Genomic DNA, 19,905 nt, shown 5'->3' with positions numbered 1-19,905 from the left:
GCTACGAATTTTGAAACTAGTGACAATTTTTTTTTTTTTGGGAAAGAACTTATAGATGCAAAAAAAGGAAATCGCAAACAAAATCCTCAATGATTTTGCGAAAGAACGAAAAGATAACATGAACCTATGCTACACCAATGGATTCTCATCCGTGGACCGGAATTATTATTAATTCAGTCGAAAAGCAAGTATATTAATACAAATACCTTCAAGTACGAGTCCCGGTGTGATACTTTGTAAATATTTTCCGTCAGTATCATCGCCTAATGCGGTGAGGAGTTTAGTGCGTCCGTTTCGTAAGCGCCACAAAGCTTCAGCAATGTTTCTGCCAACGCCTCCACCGCATTGATATGTTTTACAAGCGTGTGTACTTCCATCCAACTGTAACAAAAACCCTTATTTTTATCTGTACTAGCTGCTATATAGTTGCCAGTTGATTCAACTTCAATAAGCAATTCTTTCAGTTTGACCTGTTTTTCTACATACTGTAATAATGATGATTACCATCGCTGAATTAAAAATAAAACGATGTATCTACTATCTACTACCTAATTATTGTTTTTAAGTTTTCAACTACCTATCAGTACCTACACAAGATCAGCAGTAATAGTAGGCTGTTGTAAGACCTACCTAGTTAAACTCTTTCAGGATATTTGGATAGGTATCTATCATGAGTTATACTGTGAACATTTTCAAATAACATAAAAACTGAAATGTGTCTCAAATTTCTATATTGTATCTAGGTTATGCACGATGAATTACCTGTATGTAAAATAAAGTTTAGCCCAGTAGGTATATATTGCAGTGGATAGCTAGATTTACATAGAGCGTGTTAAGGAGTTTGTTGTATGGCATGCCGCATGCGATTTATAATGCACGCGGTATCGTCACGGGACTCCAGCCAGGTAGACTGGTAATTTAAACTTTCCTGCATAAATGCCGACACCGTTTACTTATATTATGCAGTTAAGCTTCGTTTATACTGGAGGGATTATTTTTGAGAAGATATTTTTCATTTTGATTCAATAACCGGAAAATATGGAAAGTCACATCGTCATCACTTTACGCATACGGAGAAGCTAAGTGTAAGTATTTTTCATGAATATATCTGTGATATTCTGAATATGAAGTTTGTTACGTGTATGCATATAAGTCAACAATTTTGGTAGCATGATATTTGTAAAGAGATACTTTATACTACAAGGCTCCAGACTCTGCAGCCTTGTAGTATAAAGTATCTCATCATATCGTATCGGTGATCGCGGAGTAGGTGGAGGTATTATGCCAAATTACGAATAAAATGTGACCACTTTACATTTACATACAGGAGTTATGTTCCAGCAAAAGAGAACATTAACATTTTATAATGACATTAAAATAGGAGCGCGTATGGCGTAATCATAGGCCGGCCGGTGCAACGGCGTTCCTTGAACCGATTGTATCACGGGGCTGCACGCGACTGTCCAACGAAGAAACGAGGAAATTATGCGACCCACTGTATGTACTCCATCTTTTTGCGCCTGTACTTAATTCTTAATAATACCTGCACTAGCACGCGTGATTGTATCGTTTAATTTACACTTATTTTATGTAAATTTGTTAAGTTAAAAAAATATTTAAATACATTAATATAAATAGTTCCTTCCACGTACGGTAAAGCTCTGAACGATTTAACACGTGCTATTATCCCGAACTACTACTAATACATAGATGCTTCTAAGAATAGGTAGAGCCTATAATCATATTATGTTTTAACGTGCGGAACAACCACTGCTCTACCATCAACTATCGCGCTTGTTAAGGATGATCACTTAATATCAGATGACATTACTTAACAATAAATAGATCATGAAGATTATATAATTTGGATGATAGCGTTCCTATTTTTTACACCCCAAATAATATTTTTGCTTGATAGTCAGTATGAAATGTCGTAGTTACCTACTTAAAATATATATTTGAGGCCCAAAAAATAAAAGTAATGGAACTTCTACTTTAACTAAACCATAAAAGCTTCAACTATGTTTAAACATTGACATGGATCATTGATCGTATATTCGCATAACTCCATTTCTACCTACAGATCCTACAATTCTTTTTTTTCTATTTGTTTGTTTGAGTATCAATCATGCAATATTACGTTTCTATAAATAGTATGGAACCTTGATTTTATTCTTTTGACTTTAAATCTAGAAATATTTTAGTTACCATGTTTTTATTTTTCAGTTCAAATTTTAATTTAAAATATGTAAATGTATTTGAATTGGAATTTTAATTTCATGCATTATACCTACATTAATAGTTTTTCAGAAATGTTAGGGATGCTTTTAATAGGAGTAAAGTTCACGAGGAAATCTATGTATTTACTCGAAAATAATAAACATCCTGGGAATTATACTCACCCTCACTTCCGCTCAAATCGTGTACGTCAGTACATCACCAAGGCAGTTAATTAGAAAGGAAGAAGCTTAATATTCAAAACATCATTAATATCTAATTCTACTTGAACTTTCTTGTTGTTAACGTGACCTATGGGAACCTATTTATCATTGTGTTATACGGTATCTTGTACCAAACGGTAAAGCTCATAGAATATGGAAGATCCCATTCCAAAATAAGCGCAACGTTCAACCCCAAGTGATCAAATTAATAGTCCCATTTGCATATCAAGTGTACTTGAAGATAATCGATTTACGAGCAAAGTCGATTGTATCGTACATGTGCATTTAATTGCTAATAGAATCAAGCAAAGTTGATTATGAGTAGCGCGAAACAACGTGACATTTCCACATTTTTATGGAGCGACAACAGATGCACAAAATATAATATTCTCAAATTGGTATATGGTAAACATTATAGTCCGGGATACATCGCCCATTTTTGCAAGTGATTACTATCAAGCTAATTTTTCGTGAGTAGCTTTATTTTGATGAGATGCCCAATAATTTCATGTACAAAACTCTCGATTGTGGTAGCTACCAGAGGAAACAAGGATAAAATATTTTGATTTGATGGTTCTCAAATATTAATTACTAACTGAATGTTTTTTTTTGTTCAATCTCAAGATAATTATATAAATTATTCGAAAAAATATTTGTCCTACAAAATCTATGGTTTGATCAAAGAGTCCCCCTTTCCAATGTGTATCGATAACGAAGTCATCATAAATGATTACTAACCAGCTGATTTTTTTATTTTCACTTATTTAATACTTATATAATTCAACAGACATATTGTCCTACAAATTGCGTAATAAATATTTGAGAACCGTCAAATCAAAAATTTTTATCCTTGTTACCTCTGTAAGCTACCACAATCGAGAGTTTCGTACATGAAATTATTGGGCATCTCATCAAAATAAAGCTACTCACGAAAAATTAGCTTGATAGTAATCACTTGCAAAAATGGGCGATGTATCCCGGACTATTAGGTATATGGTAGACTTATGTTTCATATATGTGACTTCGTATTCTATGTGTGTGAAAGCATAAAAGTAGCGTATTTTAAAAAGTTCTGTATAAAATAAAATAAAATTATGTTTTTTCTATTTCTTATTTGGGAAATAGAGTTTCGAATCTTAGGTCTTTCATTAAAATGGTGACTACTGATAAATTAAGGACTGATAAAGGGAAAACGCTTATGCAATCGGGAGTTATCAGTTCAATACAACTTAACACGTTCACTGCGCCATCATTATCAAAGAACTTTCATCTGGTGCTTTGGAGACCTAAAAGATCTCGAAACTTACCAACCCTTTGGTGCGATTGAGACCTAATCAGTCTCCTAAAGATACAGTTTTGAAAATAATTTATATCTTCCAGAAAACAATGACATATACTTTGAAGTTTTTGTGGATGAAAGATAGTCTATTGTTTTATATTTTGCTAGGTTCGCACGCAGTTATGACATTTGAATAAATTACAAATACCAAAAAAAAAATTAGATATCGATTGTATCTCGTACCGCAACCAAAGATAGTTCAATATGTGTAGTAAGTAGTGATGGGAATGTCTGTTGTCGATTGAAATAGTTTTATTAATTATGCAAAGTGTTTTTTCATTAAAACATGGTAAGCACATTGATTGCTTGCATTGCGCGCATATGGTAACAATTCGTTTTCCGAACATTTTCCAAAATCTTTATGACCTTTACTGGACGATGCAGCAGTATAATCCGGCTTCGATTTTTTGCTCTTCTCCGTAGATACTGCTTTCCGAATCGGTGGTAAATGTTAAAAATATGTAATGACGTTTCAAAAGTGCTTGTAGAAGAAGTCTAATTGAATAAATAAATGTTTGAGTTTGAGTTTGTTAGAAATAAATAGATTTTTTTCACTTTTTTCTTTTAAAAGAACTCATTGTTTATAAAAAATAATCAACACCTAGATACGCGAGTATTATTTCCAAAACGAGCGAGCTCCCACATCGATGCTAGGACAACACTAAACCGAATCACGCAGCGCCCGCGCCGCCTACCCTCCCTCTCTTGCGTCTACGAGGCCTACGATTCCACGAGTACCGACATATCTCCTAACGCAAGGAATGAATATAATTACAGTACTGTGCGTTAGGGACCTAATCCATCTCTAATTTATTTTTTAATGTTATTGAACTCAGCTTTAAGTAGGAAGCAAATATGTATATTTGTCCTACTCATACTTAAAGAACTTTACAAGTTAGATCCTACCGCAAGGAGTGAAAAAACACGATTATATTCAACGCACAAAACAAAAGTCCTGCAAGGGATCTGATAGATCTCGTAATGCAGCGAACGTGTTAATCATAAAATATTAGTCATCAAATAAAAACTCGGTTTGCTTGCTCAGTGAAAATATTATAAAGGTGTCGTGTTTCGAATTGATTGCGGGCTAATGATTTTTAGATGACATGGGGTAAAGTTTCAATAGCTTGCGTGGTAAAAACTCGAGCACCAGCTCATTTATGTTTTAATGACATTATTTTCAAATCGTTTAGATTTTTTGTATGTATTCTAATACACAATCTACATTAATCTATTAATGTAGACGATTGGACTTCACGCGATACGTCCTTTCCTTAAATCCGTAGTGTGCGTTGTTTGGTTGCCATTCTTTCACGTCGGAACGGAGCGATTTTCTGGTATGATTATTGTGTCTGATAGGAGGAGCTAGAGATGCTTCTATATTAAATATTAATATTATATATTTTTACTGTGGTTAAACATGTCATTCCCATGGGATTTTCTTTGACTACCTACTACATGAGCAATGCCGCAGACTGAAAGCTATTATCCATACTAATATTATAAATGCGAAAGTAACTCTGTCTGTCTGTCTGTTACTCAATCACGCCTTAACTACTGAACCAATTTGCATGAAATTTGGTAGAGAGATATTTTGATACCCGAGAAAGGACATAGGATAGGTTTTATCCCGGAAATCCTACGGGAACGGGTTTTTCTTTGAAAATGCGGGCGAAGCCGCGGGCGGAAAGCTAGTAAGCTGTATACATATCTATGACATAATTTTGTTTATAGTAGCGCCTTTGACTTTACCGAAATATTTAACGCACAAATATGAGGATGAATGAGACCGTAGATAAATTTTATATATTCTATTCCAAATAAATACAATATTTTTCTAACAAATAAATAATTCACAGTGCAATGTTTGCGCTATTAACTATAAAGTCACAATATTTTCTTCAAACAGTTGAATCTGACGTCGTTTAAAGTACTAATATAAAACAGATATAACAGGTCGAATGGAAGAAACTTTTATAATATTAAAGCGGAATAAACCCATCCCGAGAACAATAAGCTACTGAAGGAAGATTGCGATTTCCTACGAAATTAATATCATTGCATTTGCGAAATAAGCAAGAAAACTATATTGTTTTACCTTTGATATCGAAAAAAACGTATTTGTTAAGGATATAGAAGCATCCGCAATATCTTGTATGAATCGTATCCTCAAGGCATTATTGCTTTACCAGCAATAGATTTATTTATATCCGACTGATCCAGTAACCTTTTGCCAAAACTAGGTAGATTAGTATAAAATCGGCGTATGGCTTCCCCAGTGAACACACGTAATAATAGGAGATTTATATAAAAACATGCAGCGGGCTTCTCTTTCCTTTCCTTCTCTAATTTCGCACTTCTATCGTTGTTCAAAATTAAAAATATCGATAAAAATAGTTCGTATATTAATGTTAAAAGCTAAATCGAAGTTATGGACAGATTGGTAGTGGCGGTCATATTAAAACAATAATTAGCATGCTGGCGTATGTGTAAATCTGAACTATTAACATTGTTAAAATAAAACACCATAGATAATATAAGGTATCATAATATAAAACTAAGAATTGTTATTTATTTGTAATCCAATTGTAATAATTCAAAGTATGTTTTATATAAATAAATGTAAATAAAAACCAACGAAAATATAGAATGGCCCGCGTAGCACTCGTAGCGACATGTTATACCCACTGTAGAGCCTTTCCAGCAAAATTAAATAATCTTAGTTTTATCATCAATCTGAACTTATTTTATAGTAATTAAATACAATTCTTTTACCATAAACTATATTGACAAAGTTTCCTTAAGGAAGGCTAATATATTTATTTCTCTAGAACCAGCATTGAAATCGTAGCAGCTCTACGACATCAAATAACGATGAATTAATTTTTACCCAGTTCTTATGCCATCCATTTAAATTTAACTGATGGATTTCTTTCTAGATGTTTAATTTAATAAATAATTATTTTACTCGTATTGTCTTTTATAATTTTTTTAATAATTTCCCTACTTTATAAAATGTAATTTTTTAATTATGTAATAGTCGTATTACCTATCTACTTATTGAGACAAATGCCCACGTAATAATAAACCTATACTTAATAAAGAGTGTAATATAAATTTTAACGAACACGTGTGAAAAAAGGGCTGACCGACATTTTATTTATTTATTTATTACTCTTCAATAAGACTATACATATAAAACTTATTGCTAATATAAGTATACAAAACAAAAAAAACAGTATAGTTTATTAGGCGGCCTTATCACTTAGAAGTGATCTCTTCCAGGCAACCTGGGCAAAAGGTAACAAGCTTACTGAAATGACAATGGTAGGTGGTAGAAAAAAAAAGCAAGGATAAAAAAAGCAAAAAAAAAAAAAAAATTAAATAAAATAAAATTAATAATTAAAATAGATTTACGGATAGATATATAAATAAAGATACTTAAGGATAAATATACTGCACTCGAATATACACAATTATATTATACATTAATAATATATATACATCATACAAATTACACATATACTTATATGACTATGATTTATATATATATACATGATACTGTATAATATTATTAAATACATACATACTACATATAACAAAATATAAAATACTATAAATACATACATACATATCTGTGTATAAATTCATATATGTATTTAAAAACATAGTTAATGTGCCGAGTTGAAAGCAGTGGTGAGAAAGTGTCGTCGCAAAAGGTTTTTAAAGGAAGATACATTTTTAGCTTGTCTAATAGGTAGTGGCAAAGAATTCCAAAGATTGACAGCAATGGCAACAAATGATTTAGCGAAGAAGTGAGTACGTCGAACTGGAACACTCAAGGTGAGTCTATCAGCCGAGCGAAGAGTATAGTTTTCATTGTGCAGGAAGGAAAAATTGTTTTTGAGATAAATAGGAGTAGAAGGATCAAAAAGGATACGGAACAGTAATTGCAACAAATTTATTTACTCAAAGAGTAACTGGAATAAGATGTGATTGTTATTTATTTTTAACACATGGTAACAGTAATATCTTTATATATATAAATCTCGTGTCACAATGTTTGTCCTCAATGGACTCCTAAACCACTTAACCGATTATAATAAAATTCGCACACCATGTGTCGTTCGATCCAACTTGAGAGATAGGATAGTTTAAACATGTAGGTACCACGGGCGAAGCCGGGGCGGACCGCTAGTTATAATATAAAATAATCTCATACACATATGATAGGTGATTTTGTTTCGAGGTAGAGCATACGTCCCCTAGCTCTACATTCATTCTGGCCTTAAATCCCCTGTCTCAATTACAAATTTATTTCCAAGTTATAAAACTCATATTAAAATAGCTATCCAAGTTATTAATCATACAAATCTTACACTCAGGACTTCATTCAAGAGATTGCAAAGCAAATTTAACTAAGGTCGCTCGTCAATATGTAATTCTGCATATACTACTTTATACAGTACAATAAAAAGTGTATTATAATGTGTACATGTATATTGTATTAATACGTAATCATTTTAATGCAAATCTTATTTCATATAATTACTTATATCTCGCTAAATGATTAACATGCAACTAATTAATAGACTTATGACTATTATGCGAGCTTATGTCCATTATCCTTAATTGTTATCGTTGGATAGATAAATCACAATATTGTTTTTATTGTTGTGATTAATGTAGCCGACATTAATCATGATGCCTTCCGTAGTTATCGTAATCAACATTCTAAAAATACATAATATAGTTATACATTTTAAATCTGTTCTTACTGTTTTTTTTTTATCCCAAGTGATTCTTCGAGGTCTGCCTTAAAGGAGTAATATTAATATGGGATATAAAGAGTATATTTTGATAACCATTCTAAAATATCTTTAAGTGTGATTTAAAAAGCTCGTAATATTATTTTGGCATAAAACAGCTGGTTTTTCAATGATTTTGCAATGTGGGAGGGCGCTAGGGGGCGGCGGTATCGAACGTGGGCGCGCCGCCCCGCGCCACTGAAGCCCTACAGCGAAACCAGTCTGCCAACAGACCCCGCGCGCGCCCGCCGTGTCTCCTCGCTCCGTAGACACTCGGGACACCTAACAATCAAATACACTCCACACTATTCAAATGAAAATGGACTCAGTCGTGTGATAATCCTATACGAGCTTTTGTAAGCACGCAAAGTTGAGGTGATTTCATCTCTTATTAAATTGGCAAACAATATTTATAGTGTGATAGCAATTAAAATGATTTGTGAGAAAGTGTTTTTCGCGTAAATAGGTAGCAGTGGCGGCGGTTCGTCTACGTCATGACACACGGTATGCTGAGAATTTTGGCTTTGATTTTCCATAATTTATTGAATAGATAGAATAGATTTATTTAATAAACCGAAGCAATATAACCGATGTTTCTTCTGCATCAGAATTGTATATTAACGCTTAAACGAATGCTAAATTGTGTCACTCAGAGTAAATTTAGCTCTTAAGAAATTAATAATAGAACGAAGAATATCGTCCGCAAATAAAATTGAGTCACGATAGTCCAATTTGAAAAACCTGGAAATAGTTAGAGCTTAATATTTTAAATAACATATATTACCCAATGGCGTTTATTATTCCTTCTTGTATATTTTAATAGCAGTATGAAACAAGATACAAGACTAGGCTGAACAAAAAAACATATTTGATCCAAAAGAATCTTAATTTCTGATACCAGTCCAAATTTTTGTAAGAAGAAAGATCGATCTAAGAAATGCGTCTGCATTATACTCTTTCAGGATTTCTGTCGATCAAATGATATTATTGAAATGAATCTTGCCTACAATAAGGCTATTAATGTGGGAATTCTTGTCTATTTTGTACCATAAAAACTGATGAATACCACCAAATTTATTACATTTAAGCCCCTCGCGAGACTAGAAATTTTCCATAACCAATTGATCCTAATAGCAATATATCTTGTAAATTGGTAATCATTTTCTGTATTTTGTCAGGCTACTTAAGATCATTATTTATCAGACCTAGTCCCCAGTATTTTTATCTATAGGTATATTTTACTAATAATATAATAATTGATATAAAACTAAAAACACTAATGTATGAAGATGTTCATAGTTCTATAAAGAGGTTTTTTAATTTTATCATAAATCTCGGCCATCGCTGGTCTTGACTTCTGAAACCTTCTTTATCAAGTGAGGAACAACCACTCTATCTTCCTTCATCGCACTTCGAACAATGTGACCACGTTGTAAACTAAGAACCCTAATAATAAGGGTGTATAGAATGCTGCGAAGGAATTAACAAATATTAAAAGATGATGCATAAATTATTACGGGTTATAGATGAAGATTAGATGATAAGATTTCTTTGAACGTAAGATATAGTTATAAGTCCTTTTCAACTAGGATGATTCCTATGACACTTCATCGTGTTCCGAATTACGTATTTTATGTTTAAAACGCCAAAATAATTTTATCATATTTTATGGCGGCATTCTTACCAAAAATATAAAAATGAAACATCTTAAGCTTATAAATCAAAAACAGTATTGTTTAGTTTAATATAATGAAAAATAAAATAAAATAACACCAAAATATAATACCTACGCAATTCGTGTACATGAAATGGATCGTTGAAAAATCATAGAGTTGGAAAATCATATAATCGGCGCCTATCTTGTGATCGTTTGTCAATCGAGTCAATCGTCTGTACGAGTGCGTCAGCCTTGTATACAAGTTGCATTTTTATATTGATACTTTACGTGGTATTCTGTTATTGTTACTAATTGTTAATGTTGACTTTTTGTTGCTGTTGTTTGCTAAGTTTCCTTAGTTAATTGTTGGCGAAATGCCGAAAAAACTAATTTTGGTACTTTATTCAAATCGATTTCATTTCTATATAAAATATTATCGATTATCGGAAAAAATTGATATGATTTCAGTAAAGACATCTCTACACGTGTCAAAAATCGATGTGTCACAGAAATCATCTTAGGGGGAAAGGACTTATAGTTACTTTTATAGAGGAATTTTATATAACAATTTTGATTTACTAGTTTCATTTTCCGATTAAATAGTCAGACTCGTCCGTCACTTACTGACAACATGATGTCGTGCTTATCACACTTATCTGTTATTAACTGTCTATAAACTAAAATTTTTATGTTATTAGAGATTATATTATTTATATGATTAGCTGACCTTTTATCGGTCCGATCATTCAACATTTTCCCCAACTTTTCTTAAAAGATTATTCCAATAAGTGGATAGTAAGGCCCGAGCCCCTTGGTGCAGAATGGGGTTGTTAAACTAATTGACTAAATTTACGGGAATGTAGTTGATCAAGTTCGTACACCCAGTCAGGCTGGCCTGGCCCGGGGAGTTGGGACTTTAATTATTATCCACGAGTGATGAACAAACCCATTCGAATGAGTTGTACCGAATGCTTACGTGCTAATCACTGCGTTAATATTAAAGTTTAAAGAAGAGTAGTACTAAGTTTTGAAAAAATAGTTGTGGTTTCTAAATGATTCGCTGGCTAGTTACGTTAGCTGACGGGACAGTAAAACAAAGTATGTATCTATGTATTCAATCGCAAGTTACACAAAAATATCTACAAGGTGGACGGAGAGTCACAGGAAAAGAGAAAAATCGGGCACCATAGTAAAGGTTAAAAAAATTCTTTGTTAACATTTCATTAAATGTTAATTAATTTCTCAAAGACAAGACCTTTCTTTAATGTTAATTAATTTTCCAAAGGCGCATACCCCATCCATATAATATAGATGTCTCATCCTAAAATTATACGTATATTAAATTTCAAAACAATTTACTTCGTAAACTTAATTTTTGAGTTTAATCTTATTATACACCAAGATAAAGCTAACGTGTACTGGGTTTCTCGTTTAGTTATTCTGATTATATATGTAGCGGTGATCAATGTTATAAAAAACACATGTACTTCCATTGTAACTGTAGTTAATCCAGCGAATATTTGTTTATTTTATTATGCTGAAGTGCCTGAAGAAACATTAATGTTTCAAAGGTATTAGACACAGGTGGTATCAGGGGACGCTGTATAAATTCAAAACAAAGAAACACGCGAATACATTAAAGCAGATTAAACCTTAGTACCGAAATGCCTCTACGCTAATAATAAATTAGAGCTGGACAGTGTTTAAGGACTAAATAATATAAAATCATTACATATTAATGTGGAGGGGTTTAAAGGAAAACAAATTGCCGAACAATAAACCTTTTACTTGTGAGCCCTCAGGGATTTTCACCGGAACTACGATCGAATTATCTGAGCTCCATAAATTATATAATATAGGTGAATATAACTTAATATAATATTGATTACGTTTCGCTGCCATGATCCTTGAATACTAAGTTATCGCTTAATATAAATCGAGCTATTACTTAAAGTATATAATGTTATGTTGTGAATCACGTGCCATTATTAAATCTTAAGCGTTTCACACATTGCAGGTTTTAGAAAAACACGTTTAAGTTTTTTATAAGTATTGACGTAGGAAGTTATTAATTATATCAATTATCATGCTATAAATAGCATTTTGTATGTAAATCCCGTAAAATATATTTATTAGAATTACTATTATAGTATACCCCACGCTTAAGTAGTAAGAATTTAAATAAAATGTTAATATATCTCATGATAACCAAAAGCAATGTTTAATTTAAAAGTAATATATCATTACGATCGTTGAATTCATGAATACATATGGGTTTATGATAGTCACGATCGAACATAATTCTTTCATAATAAAGAAATACCACGATAAGCTTGGACATAAATGTTTGAAAGCATTTTTCATATTAAATGTGAAGTCTCACTGTGTGCAGTTGCAATTTTAATGCATCATGATACTAAACCTTAAATCGATTTTATATAAATAGAAAGGATAAACGACAAATGGTGTTATTGTGAACAGAAATCTTTCCGATTGATGGATTTAAATTAAACTATTTTAAATTAAGTAATACACTTTCATTAATTAAAAATAGAAGTATAAAAAAACTGGAATTTGTATGTAAGGTGTAACTTCCTTTGGAATAATAAATTCAAGTTTATATACCTAATTTTAAAGTCTAAACGAGCTGGAATGTTTAAGGCTTTTTATCTTCTTTATATGGACTAATTAATTATAAATATAATTTTGCGCAAAAAATAGCCTACTTTGGGGCAAAGCTTTGGACAAAATAAAATTGTTATGTAACGATTGTCGCCGTCACATGCGTCGTAGACGCTCTACATGTGCTACGCAAGTTCCGTAGGCTTTGAAATTTATTGAATGTTCTTACTGATAAGGTTTCTTTATTCATTATTCACTTATAATACCACAAGAGCTTCAAAATTATCGGGTATTTTCCGATAGGTTCGTTGCAAACAAATGAAGGAGTCAAGTTTTTAGTCAAGGTTAAAAAATCACGAGCGCGAAGCGCGAGTGATTTTTCCTGAAAAACTTGACGACTTTATTTGTTTGCAGGGAACCTTGAGGGAAATGCCAGATAATTTTGAAGCTCGTGTGGTATTCGGGAGATTATTTTTCCGTCCCAAATGTCGGCCAATAATTTCACAATTGAATTGAACCTGTCAGTTTGACGTCAACGACCAGAGAAAATTTTCAAAAAATTATCAGTATAATATTGATAATACCATGTAGGTTGTACCACGTGACATCGAATGGTGCAATTCTATTGGTCGATATTTGGGTCGGAAAAATAATCAATAAAAAATATAAATTTCAACAAAAAAAGAGAGTTTAATATACAGGTATAATTCTGACGTGCTTGATATTTTTATAACTAACTCTAGGCGGTTTAGAACTATGCTTAACTTTATGTTTTGTTTGTTTTTTTTGTCTTACTTTCGCAATGGAGCTATTTTATGGTATGATTTTTGTATCTGAAGATGGTTAAGCTACCTTCTACCACGGTCTATCAATCTCTTCTATTCAATATCTTTTGACCACGTGGGTGAAACCACGAACATTTTCATTAAATATAACACCGTTAATAAACTTCCTTACACATGTGTATTTATAAAAAAGGAATCGCCATTCGCAATTATTATCTGATAAGACAATAGTCGAACTATTGATTTTGCACTACGCTCTAAATTGTTACTGAATTGTGCGAGTCAACTTGAACTGGTTCAGCCTTAGTTGAGTCAGTTGAATTACACTTGGCTTTGTTATGAACGACTGAATAGGCTCATCGAAGATTTTGTTTTTTAGTTATAATTAGAGGAGCAATTAAATTGGAGCAGTTAATTAGGGCAGTTAAAAACAATGAGTATATTATTAATGATTAAACGATTTATATAATAGTTAAAAGTATTTTTTGTGTATATTAAACCGGACTCAAAACTATATTGCATTATTAGGGGATAAGAAATAATATAGGAAATAGTATAGGATGATGCAAATGCAATGTCATGACTTTATAACATAGATTCAGCATTTTGAGTGAGCTAATTCATTAAATCTTCGTCTGAAATTTGTGAAATTTGTAATCAAAACATGAGATAAATAATTTATATATGAATGCGTACATTTTTATATGTTCACTTTCGAATAATACTATTATCCACAATATCACGTTGTCCATAAAACTTAGTACGTTCTCGTTCAACTATTTATACTTTGTCCATGGTAAAACGTAATTTACGTAAGTATGTCCTCATGAATCCCTAATGACCATTAGATTCAGACGGACAAAAATACAAATAGATAAAAGATACATAATATAAAAGCAATCGCGTAAGTTGAATGTACCATTCAGTGGTAAGGTCGACAAACTTACGGTAAAATATTGTTTTGTGAGAAGAATATTGATTCAATATTATCTAAGTGGAGGTGGGCGTAGGTTGAGGATTTAAAGCCTAATTGGGCGCACTTATATTTTTGTTTTATTTGCGTAAAATATTGAATCTAAATAACATTAGTAAGACACAAATACTTCATATTATTAAGTACATATATATATAGTATGAAGGGAAATCGGCTTTTCCCAATTTATTTCTGTACATAACAATGTACGCTGTACACATTGAGATTTACGTAGTAATATTATCTCAATGGCTGTACATAAGTTTTATTCGGATATTTCGAATATTATATTATTATAATTATAATAATATATATTTCGGATATCGTGATGCGCAAATACGTAACATATGAATGTATAAGTTTAGCAGCAAAACCCACGCCGATTTACTTATTCATGCATCTATGATTCCTCGGAGGGAGAGTATTGCTCCAGCCTCGAGGCCGTCATCAACGCAACACGTTGGGGGGGGTTTTATTAAATTTTATATCGCTCCTGGATGTAGCGCGCTGTTAAATTCCATTTATAAAATGTTGTTGAATATCCGTAAACGGTTTTCATATTTCTAATCTTCAAGTCGTTTAATTCCGAATGCAATGAGATTTGCCGCTATAGACGCCGTTTTTATGCAAGTGATTTAATGCATAATGTTATTTTGCTACAGTGCATTGACTTATTATATTATTTTACTTTAAAGATATGAATTGTATATGACATATAATTTTCTCTAAAGAGCGAGTGCAAAAACAACTAGCTTTCATTGAATCCATGATTCAATGAAAGCTAGTTTTTCTGGGGTTCATTTGGCACGTTGAAAAGTTTACACCACATTAATTCGTGATGCGGTTCTTGGCCCGTAGCCACTGCGCTACGTTCAATCGGAATTTCAAATGAAAATTCATTTTTCTGATATAATTTTAGCGTGTGTCAATTGAGTCATGCAAAGGATTTAGTTATAGAAATAAACACGTAGAGTGAGTCATTTGTATGAATTTAAAACGTTATATAAATTATTTCGCTATTTTATTCGCGTTGTTTAAACTATTATACTTTGAACACGCGCTACAGGAATGGAAGTCTTCAAAGAAAACCTCGAGCTCAACGTAAGAAAGATACCGAACAAAGGATGTGCATATTTTAGATTCAATTTGCACCCTCGACTGAGTGAAGTACACGCAATTGTAGACTCTCGTAAATCTTTGTTTGCACAGAGAACAAATTGTTCAATTCATGTTCTGACTCAGATATATTTGTAGAAGAAACAATACATGTATCATGCATATTTTTCTTAAATAGAGAAGAATAGGAAACTATTGAATTCCGTATTTTACACGATAATAAAGAAATGTTTTAACATTTTAAAGAATCTAGTTAACAATTAGTAAAGCCTTCGTCGGTTAGCAAGGATTTCATCGTCCTTGTAGTGACATCACGCACGCCAGCAACTTTGAGGGTGAAGCGACAGGGATGCGGGTTGGCGCGCTGCCAGAACTCGTTCTCGTGAGCCTTAACCGCAACCAATTCTACATTCGTCATTTTCATTTTTCTCTAATTACGGATAGAGTGCTGCTTTATGAATATGTATTTATATACTCAGAATATGATGTACTTCGAACAGACGATTGTTGTACCTATAGAATTGTTTTACTCCGCGTGCATAAACAAAAAAACTATAAAGTGCAGAAAAGATATACTTTAGATATACTTACTTAAGTTGTTTCCCTCCAGGGCTGATTTTCCACCCCGAATATAGGTAGAAGAAGTTTGACGTTAAAAATAGTAGAATATTTAGGGGATTTTATATTTTTATTACTCACGAAAAATCTTTGTAACATAATATTGTTCAAACAAAAATATTAGGTTACGAAAATCTTGACACTTTATTAAACATATTTCTATGTCTATAAAAGTAATAACTAATAATTAATATCTATTTGTAGAAAGGAGTCATTACTGGTTGGTGTCATTTTATTATTTACCTGAATTTTGCTAGGAGCCACGCTGGCGCTAAAACATTGCCATGTAATCGACATTGACCCGGTGTCACTCTAAAAGTAGGTTAGGGGAGTGTTGATGACGCCTTACGATAGTTCTACACCTAAACGTGGCTACCTCGTAAATTGTCAATGAAAGAAGTGAAGCTATAGCAGGTGGGCAATTATGTACGTACACTTTTGGGAAGTTACAAATTATTTTGTTTGTTTTAACAGTAGTAAATAGATTGGAGATCGTGATATAGGTACTAGATGTGTTGATATTTTCTGAGCGTAAGACTTCGTATCACAAATGATACATCTCTTACGTATCCACTGTACGTACGGAAACAATTATAGTCTATGATTATCTTAAATTTAAAAAATCAAAGTATCCAAATAGACAAGGAAATTAACTTCATCTATAATTACTAAAGGTACAATTCGAAATAGAATGTTAATATGAAGAAGCCACACTAATGAAAATATATCCGAGCAATTCGACACACGTATCACAATATGTAAATAGTTTGATAACCTCATAGGTGTGAGCTTGAAATAGAGTTGAATGCAAAATGAATTTCACAACGGCCGCGGCGCTGTGAAAACATTTCATTCGCAGTATTTGTGTAGATTTCACATGTGCCAAAACAATATACAAGTGGCTGTCGTGTTACATGTTCATCATTTACATAAAGTAAGTATGTTATTTATTACTTGCTGGGTTAATGAACTGCGGATTGAATTAAAATACATAATTTTGTTTAATACGAATAAAAGGATAAGAAATGAAATTTATGGTAAAAAGTTTTACACTGATATTTGTTTATTCTAATGTGAAAAAATTGTAGTGTTGACATATCACTCAAAAGCAGTAGGTAGATATCCCAACATTAATATCCATTGGATTTTGGTAAGAGCATTGTCTCTAGAATAATACACAATATACAAATTAAATACTAACTTTACCCTACTTAGGTATATCTATAAAATTACGACACTCAGTCTTTCTTTGGAAGATCAAACTATCACATATCTATAAATATAATATTTCCAATAAATTTCGAAAGGGAACATTGGAAAAGATTTATAAAATTTTAATAGAAGGCTGATTATTATTGATAGGGATTTATTGTCGATAAATTCCACAAAAAACAACTCGCTTTATAATTGAAGAATTTTCATCTGAATTTTTATTGGAAAATTTAAAACTGTTACGCTCAAGCCTGTTCTGCAGGTTAAAAAATAAATTCTTATGTTTTGTAATATGTAAAATATACTAAATATGCTGTTCAAATATATTTATTTAGATTAAAGCTGTATGCAACAATGGCTTACTACCAGAAGTTCAAAATACAAGCAACGCTCAGTTGAACTGCACTCTACAAAGAATTGTAGTAAAAAACTTGGTCAAAGGTCTCCCAGTCTTAACAACGTTTGCCGGAAATGACATTGTTTTATTCTAGAACTTATTTCATTCTAATTAGTAAAAATAAATTTTATTCAACTTCATTTCCAACTGCTTCTTCTGAAGTTATTTCATACTAGGCTGCATTTTTTAAATTACATTGATATAGGTTTATTTAAAATACTTATGCGGTGGTTATGTGACAGTACTTAGGTATTTATTATACCAAATAATTTATGAACATTGTTTTGCTTTATAAAAGATACTTATAGCCGCTTGCCCCCAGCTGCGTTCGGGGTGACTCGGTATAAAAAAATATGACTTTCTGTAAGTAAAAGAATTTTTAATATCGGATTGATAAGCAATAACCACTTTATAATATTAGTATGGATTATACATAAAACAGTTAGTTATCCTCAGTTAAAAGTAATTAATGCTATAATATCACAGAATTAATCCGAGTTTTAAAAATACAAATTTAGAAGTGCCTTGCCACTTTTAATTCATCATACGAGCGCTTAAGTATCGCAGTACAAGTTTTAATGAAAAACATACTCCTAAATTAAAAAGTACTGATGTGACGGAGCCTCAAGTCTCCTCGACACACGAGATATGTAGGTAACCGAGTAAATCTACTGAGTGTGCAGTTAGCGCTATCCGAACCATGACAGTTTTGCAAATGGCTGCTCGACAACGTCCACAGGGAATATTAATTTGCGTTTTTCCAGCTTTAATTACGGTAAAGTCAATTTTGCTCAAACTCAAACTCAAACATTTATTTATTCAATTAGACTTCTTCTAGAAGCACTTTTGAAACGTCATTAAGTACATATTTTAACATTTACCACCGATTCGGAAAGCAGTATCTACGGAGAAGAATCGGCAAGAAACTCCATAGTTGCTCTTTTTAATCATGTCAGATTTACAATTTTACAAATTACATATGTAATAATATCATAATATTATATTATCATAATATGCCAAAGAACTGTCCTGTGGTTTTTACGCGACAACCCTCCATGGGTTTTTATCTTCCATATATTCCTTAATACTGTAATAGGCTCTCTTGACAAGTACATTTTTTATATAAGATTTAAATTTAGAACTACTTAACTCTTTAATATTATGAGGAATTCTGTTGTAAAAGCGTATACCTTGGCCCATAAATGAATTTTTAACTTTAGCTAGCCGGAATAATGGCATTTCAATTTTATTTCTGTTTCTTGTGTCATAACAATGTCTATCTCCTACTTTTGTGTGTAAGTAAGCGTTATTATGTACATATAAAATATTATTAAATATATACTGCGACGGTACAGTAAGGATACCAGTATTCTTAAAGAGATCTCTTAGTGAGTCTCGAGCACGCAAATTATATACAGAGCGTATGGCTCTTTTCTGTAATATAAATATAGTTTCTATATCTGCAGCCCTGCCCCATAGCATAATTCCATAGGACATTATGCTATGAAAGTAGTTAAAGTAAACCAATCTAGCCGTTTCTTCATCGGTGAGATGCCTTATTCTTCTAACTGCATATGCAGCTGAGCTGAGCTTAGCAGCGGTGGTGGTAACATGGGCCCCCCATTGAAGCTTCTCATCTAATGTCAAACCAAGAAAAACAGTCGATTCCACAGGGTATAATACCTCCCCGTTTAAAATAATATTCCTTTTCACCTTTTTTACATTTGGGAGGATAAATTCTACACAATTTGTTTTTTTTGTATTTAATAGTAAATTATTAGCATTAAACCAATTGGATATGCGTAAAAGAGCAGAGTTTACTTCGTCAACATTTGTGTCATGTCTATCCACATTAAAAATTAATGAGGTGTCATCTGCAAACAGTACTATTTCACACATATCCTGCAAATAATAAGGTAGGTCATTAATATACACTA

The 19,905-nt window shown here is 32.1% G+C and overlaps 2 protein-coding genes across 4 annotated transcripts in view; one reads left to right on the top strand and one right to left on the bottom strand.

Moving 5' to 3' along the window:
* The window catches only part of LOC149489823 (uncharacterized), a 105,200-nt gene that overhangs the window by 15,170 nt on the left and 70,125 nt on the right, over nt 1-19,905 (bottom strand). For both annotated transcript variants that reach the window (XM_089714593.1, XM_089714594.1), the window contains exon 8: nt 207-381. In XM_089714593.1, the coding sequence (XP_089570719.1) occupies nt 207-381 (175 nt within the window). The remainder of the gene's footprint in view (nt 1-206; nt 382-19,905) is intronic.
* The window catches only part of LOC149489824 (uncharacterized), a 58,482-nt gene continuing 47,401 nt past the window's right edge, over nt 8,825-19,905 (top strand). For both annotated transcript variants that reach the window (XM_089714600.1, XM_089714599.1), the window contains exon 1: nt 8,825-9,092. The gene's annotated coding sequence lies outside the window, so the exon portion shown is untranslated. The remainder of the gene's footprint in view (nt 9,093-19,905) is intronic.

Source organism: Colias philodice, chromosome 3 (genome assembly GCF_061535455.1).
Source record: "Colias philodice isolate Cphi_HAF_F1 chromosome 3, ilColPhil1 Martin Lab GWU primary, whole genome shotgun sequence".
In the NCBI taxonomy this organism is placed as follows: domain Eukaryota; kingdom Metazoa; phylum Arthropoda; class Insecta; order Lepidoptera; family Pieridae; genus Colias; species Colias philodice.
Note: the sequence above shows the minus strand (reverse complement) of the source record. Positions and strands in the feature narration are given on the sequence as shown.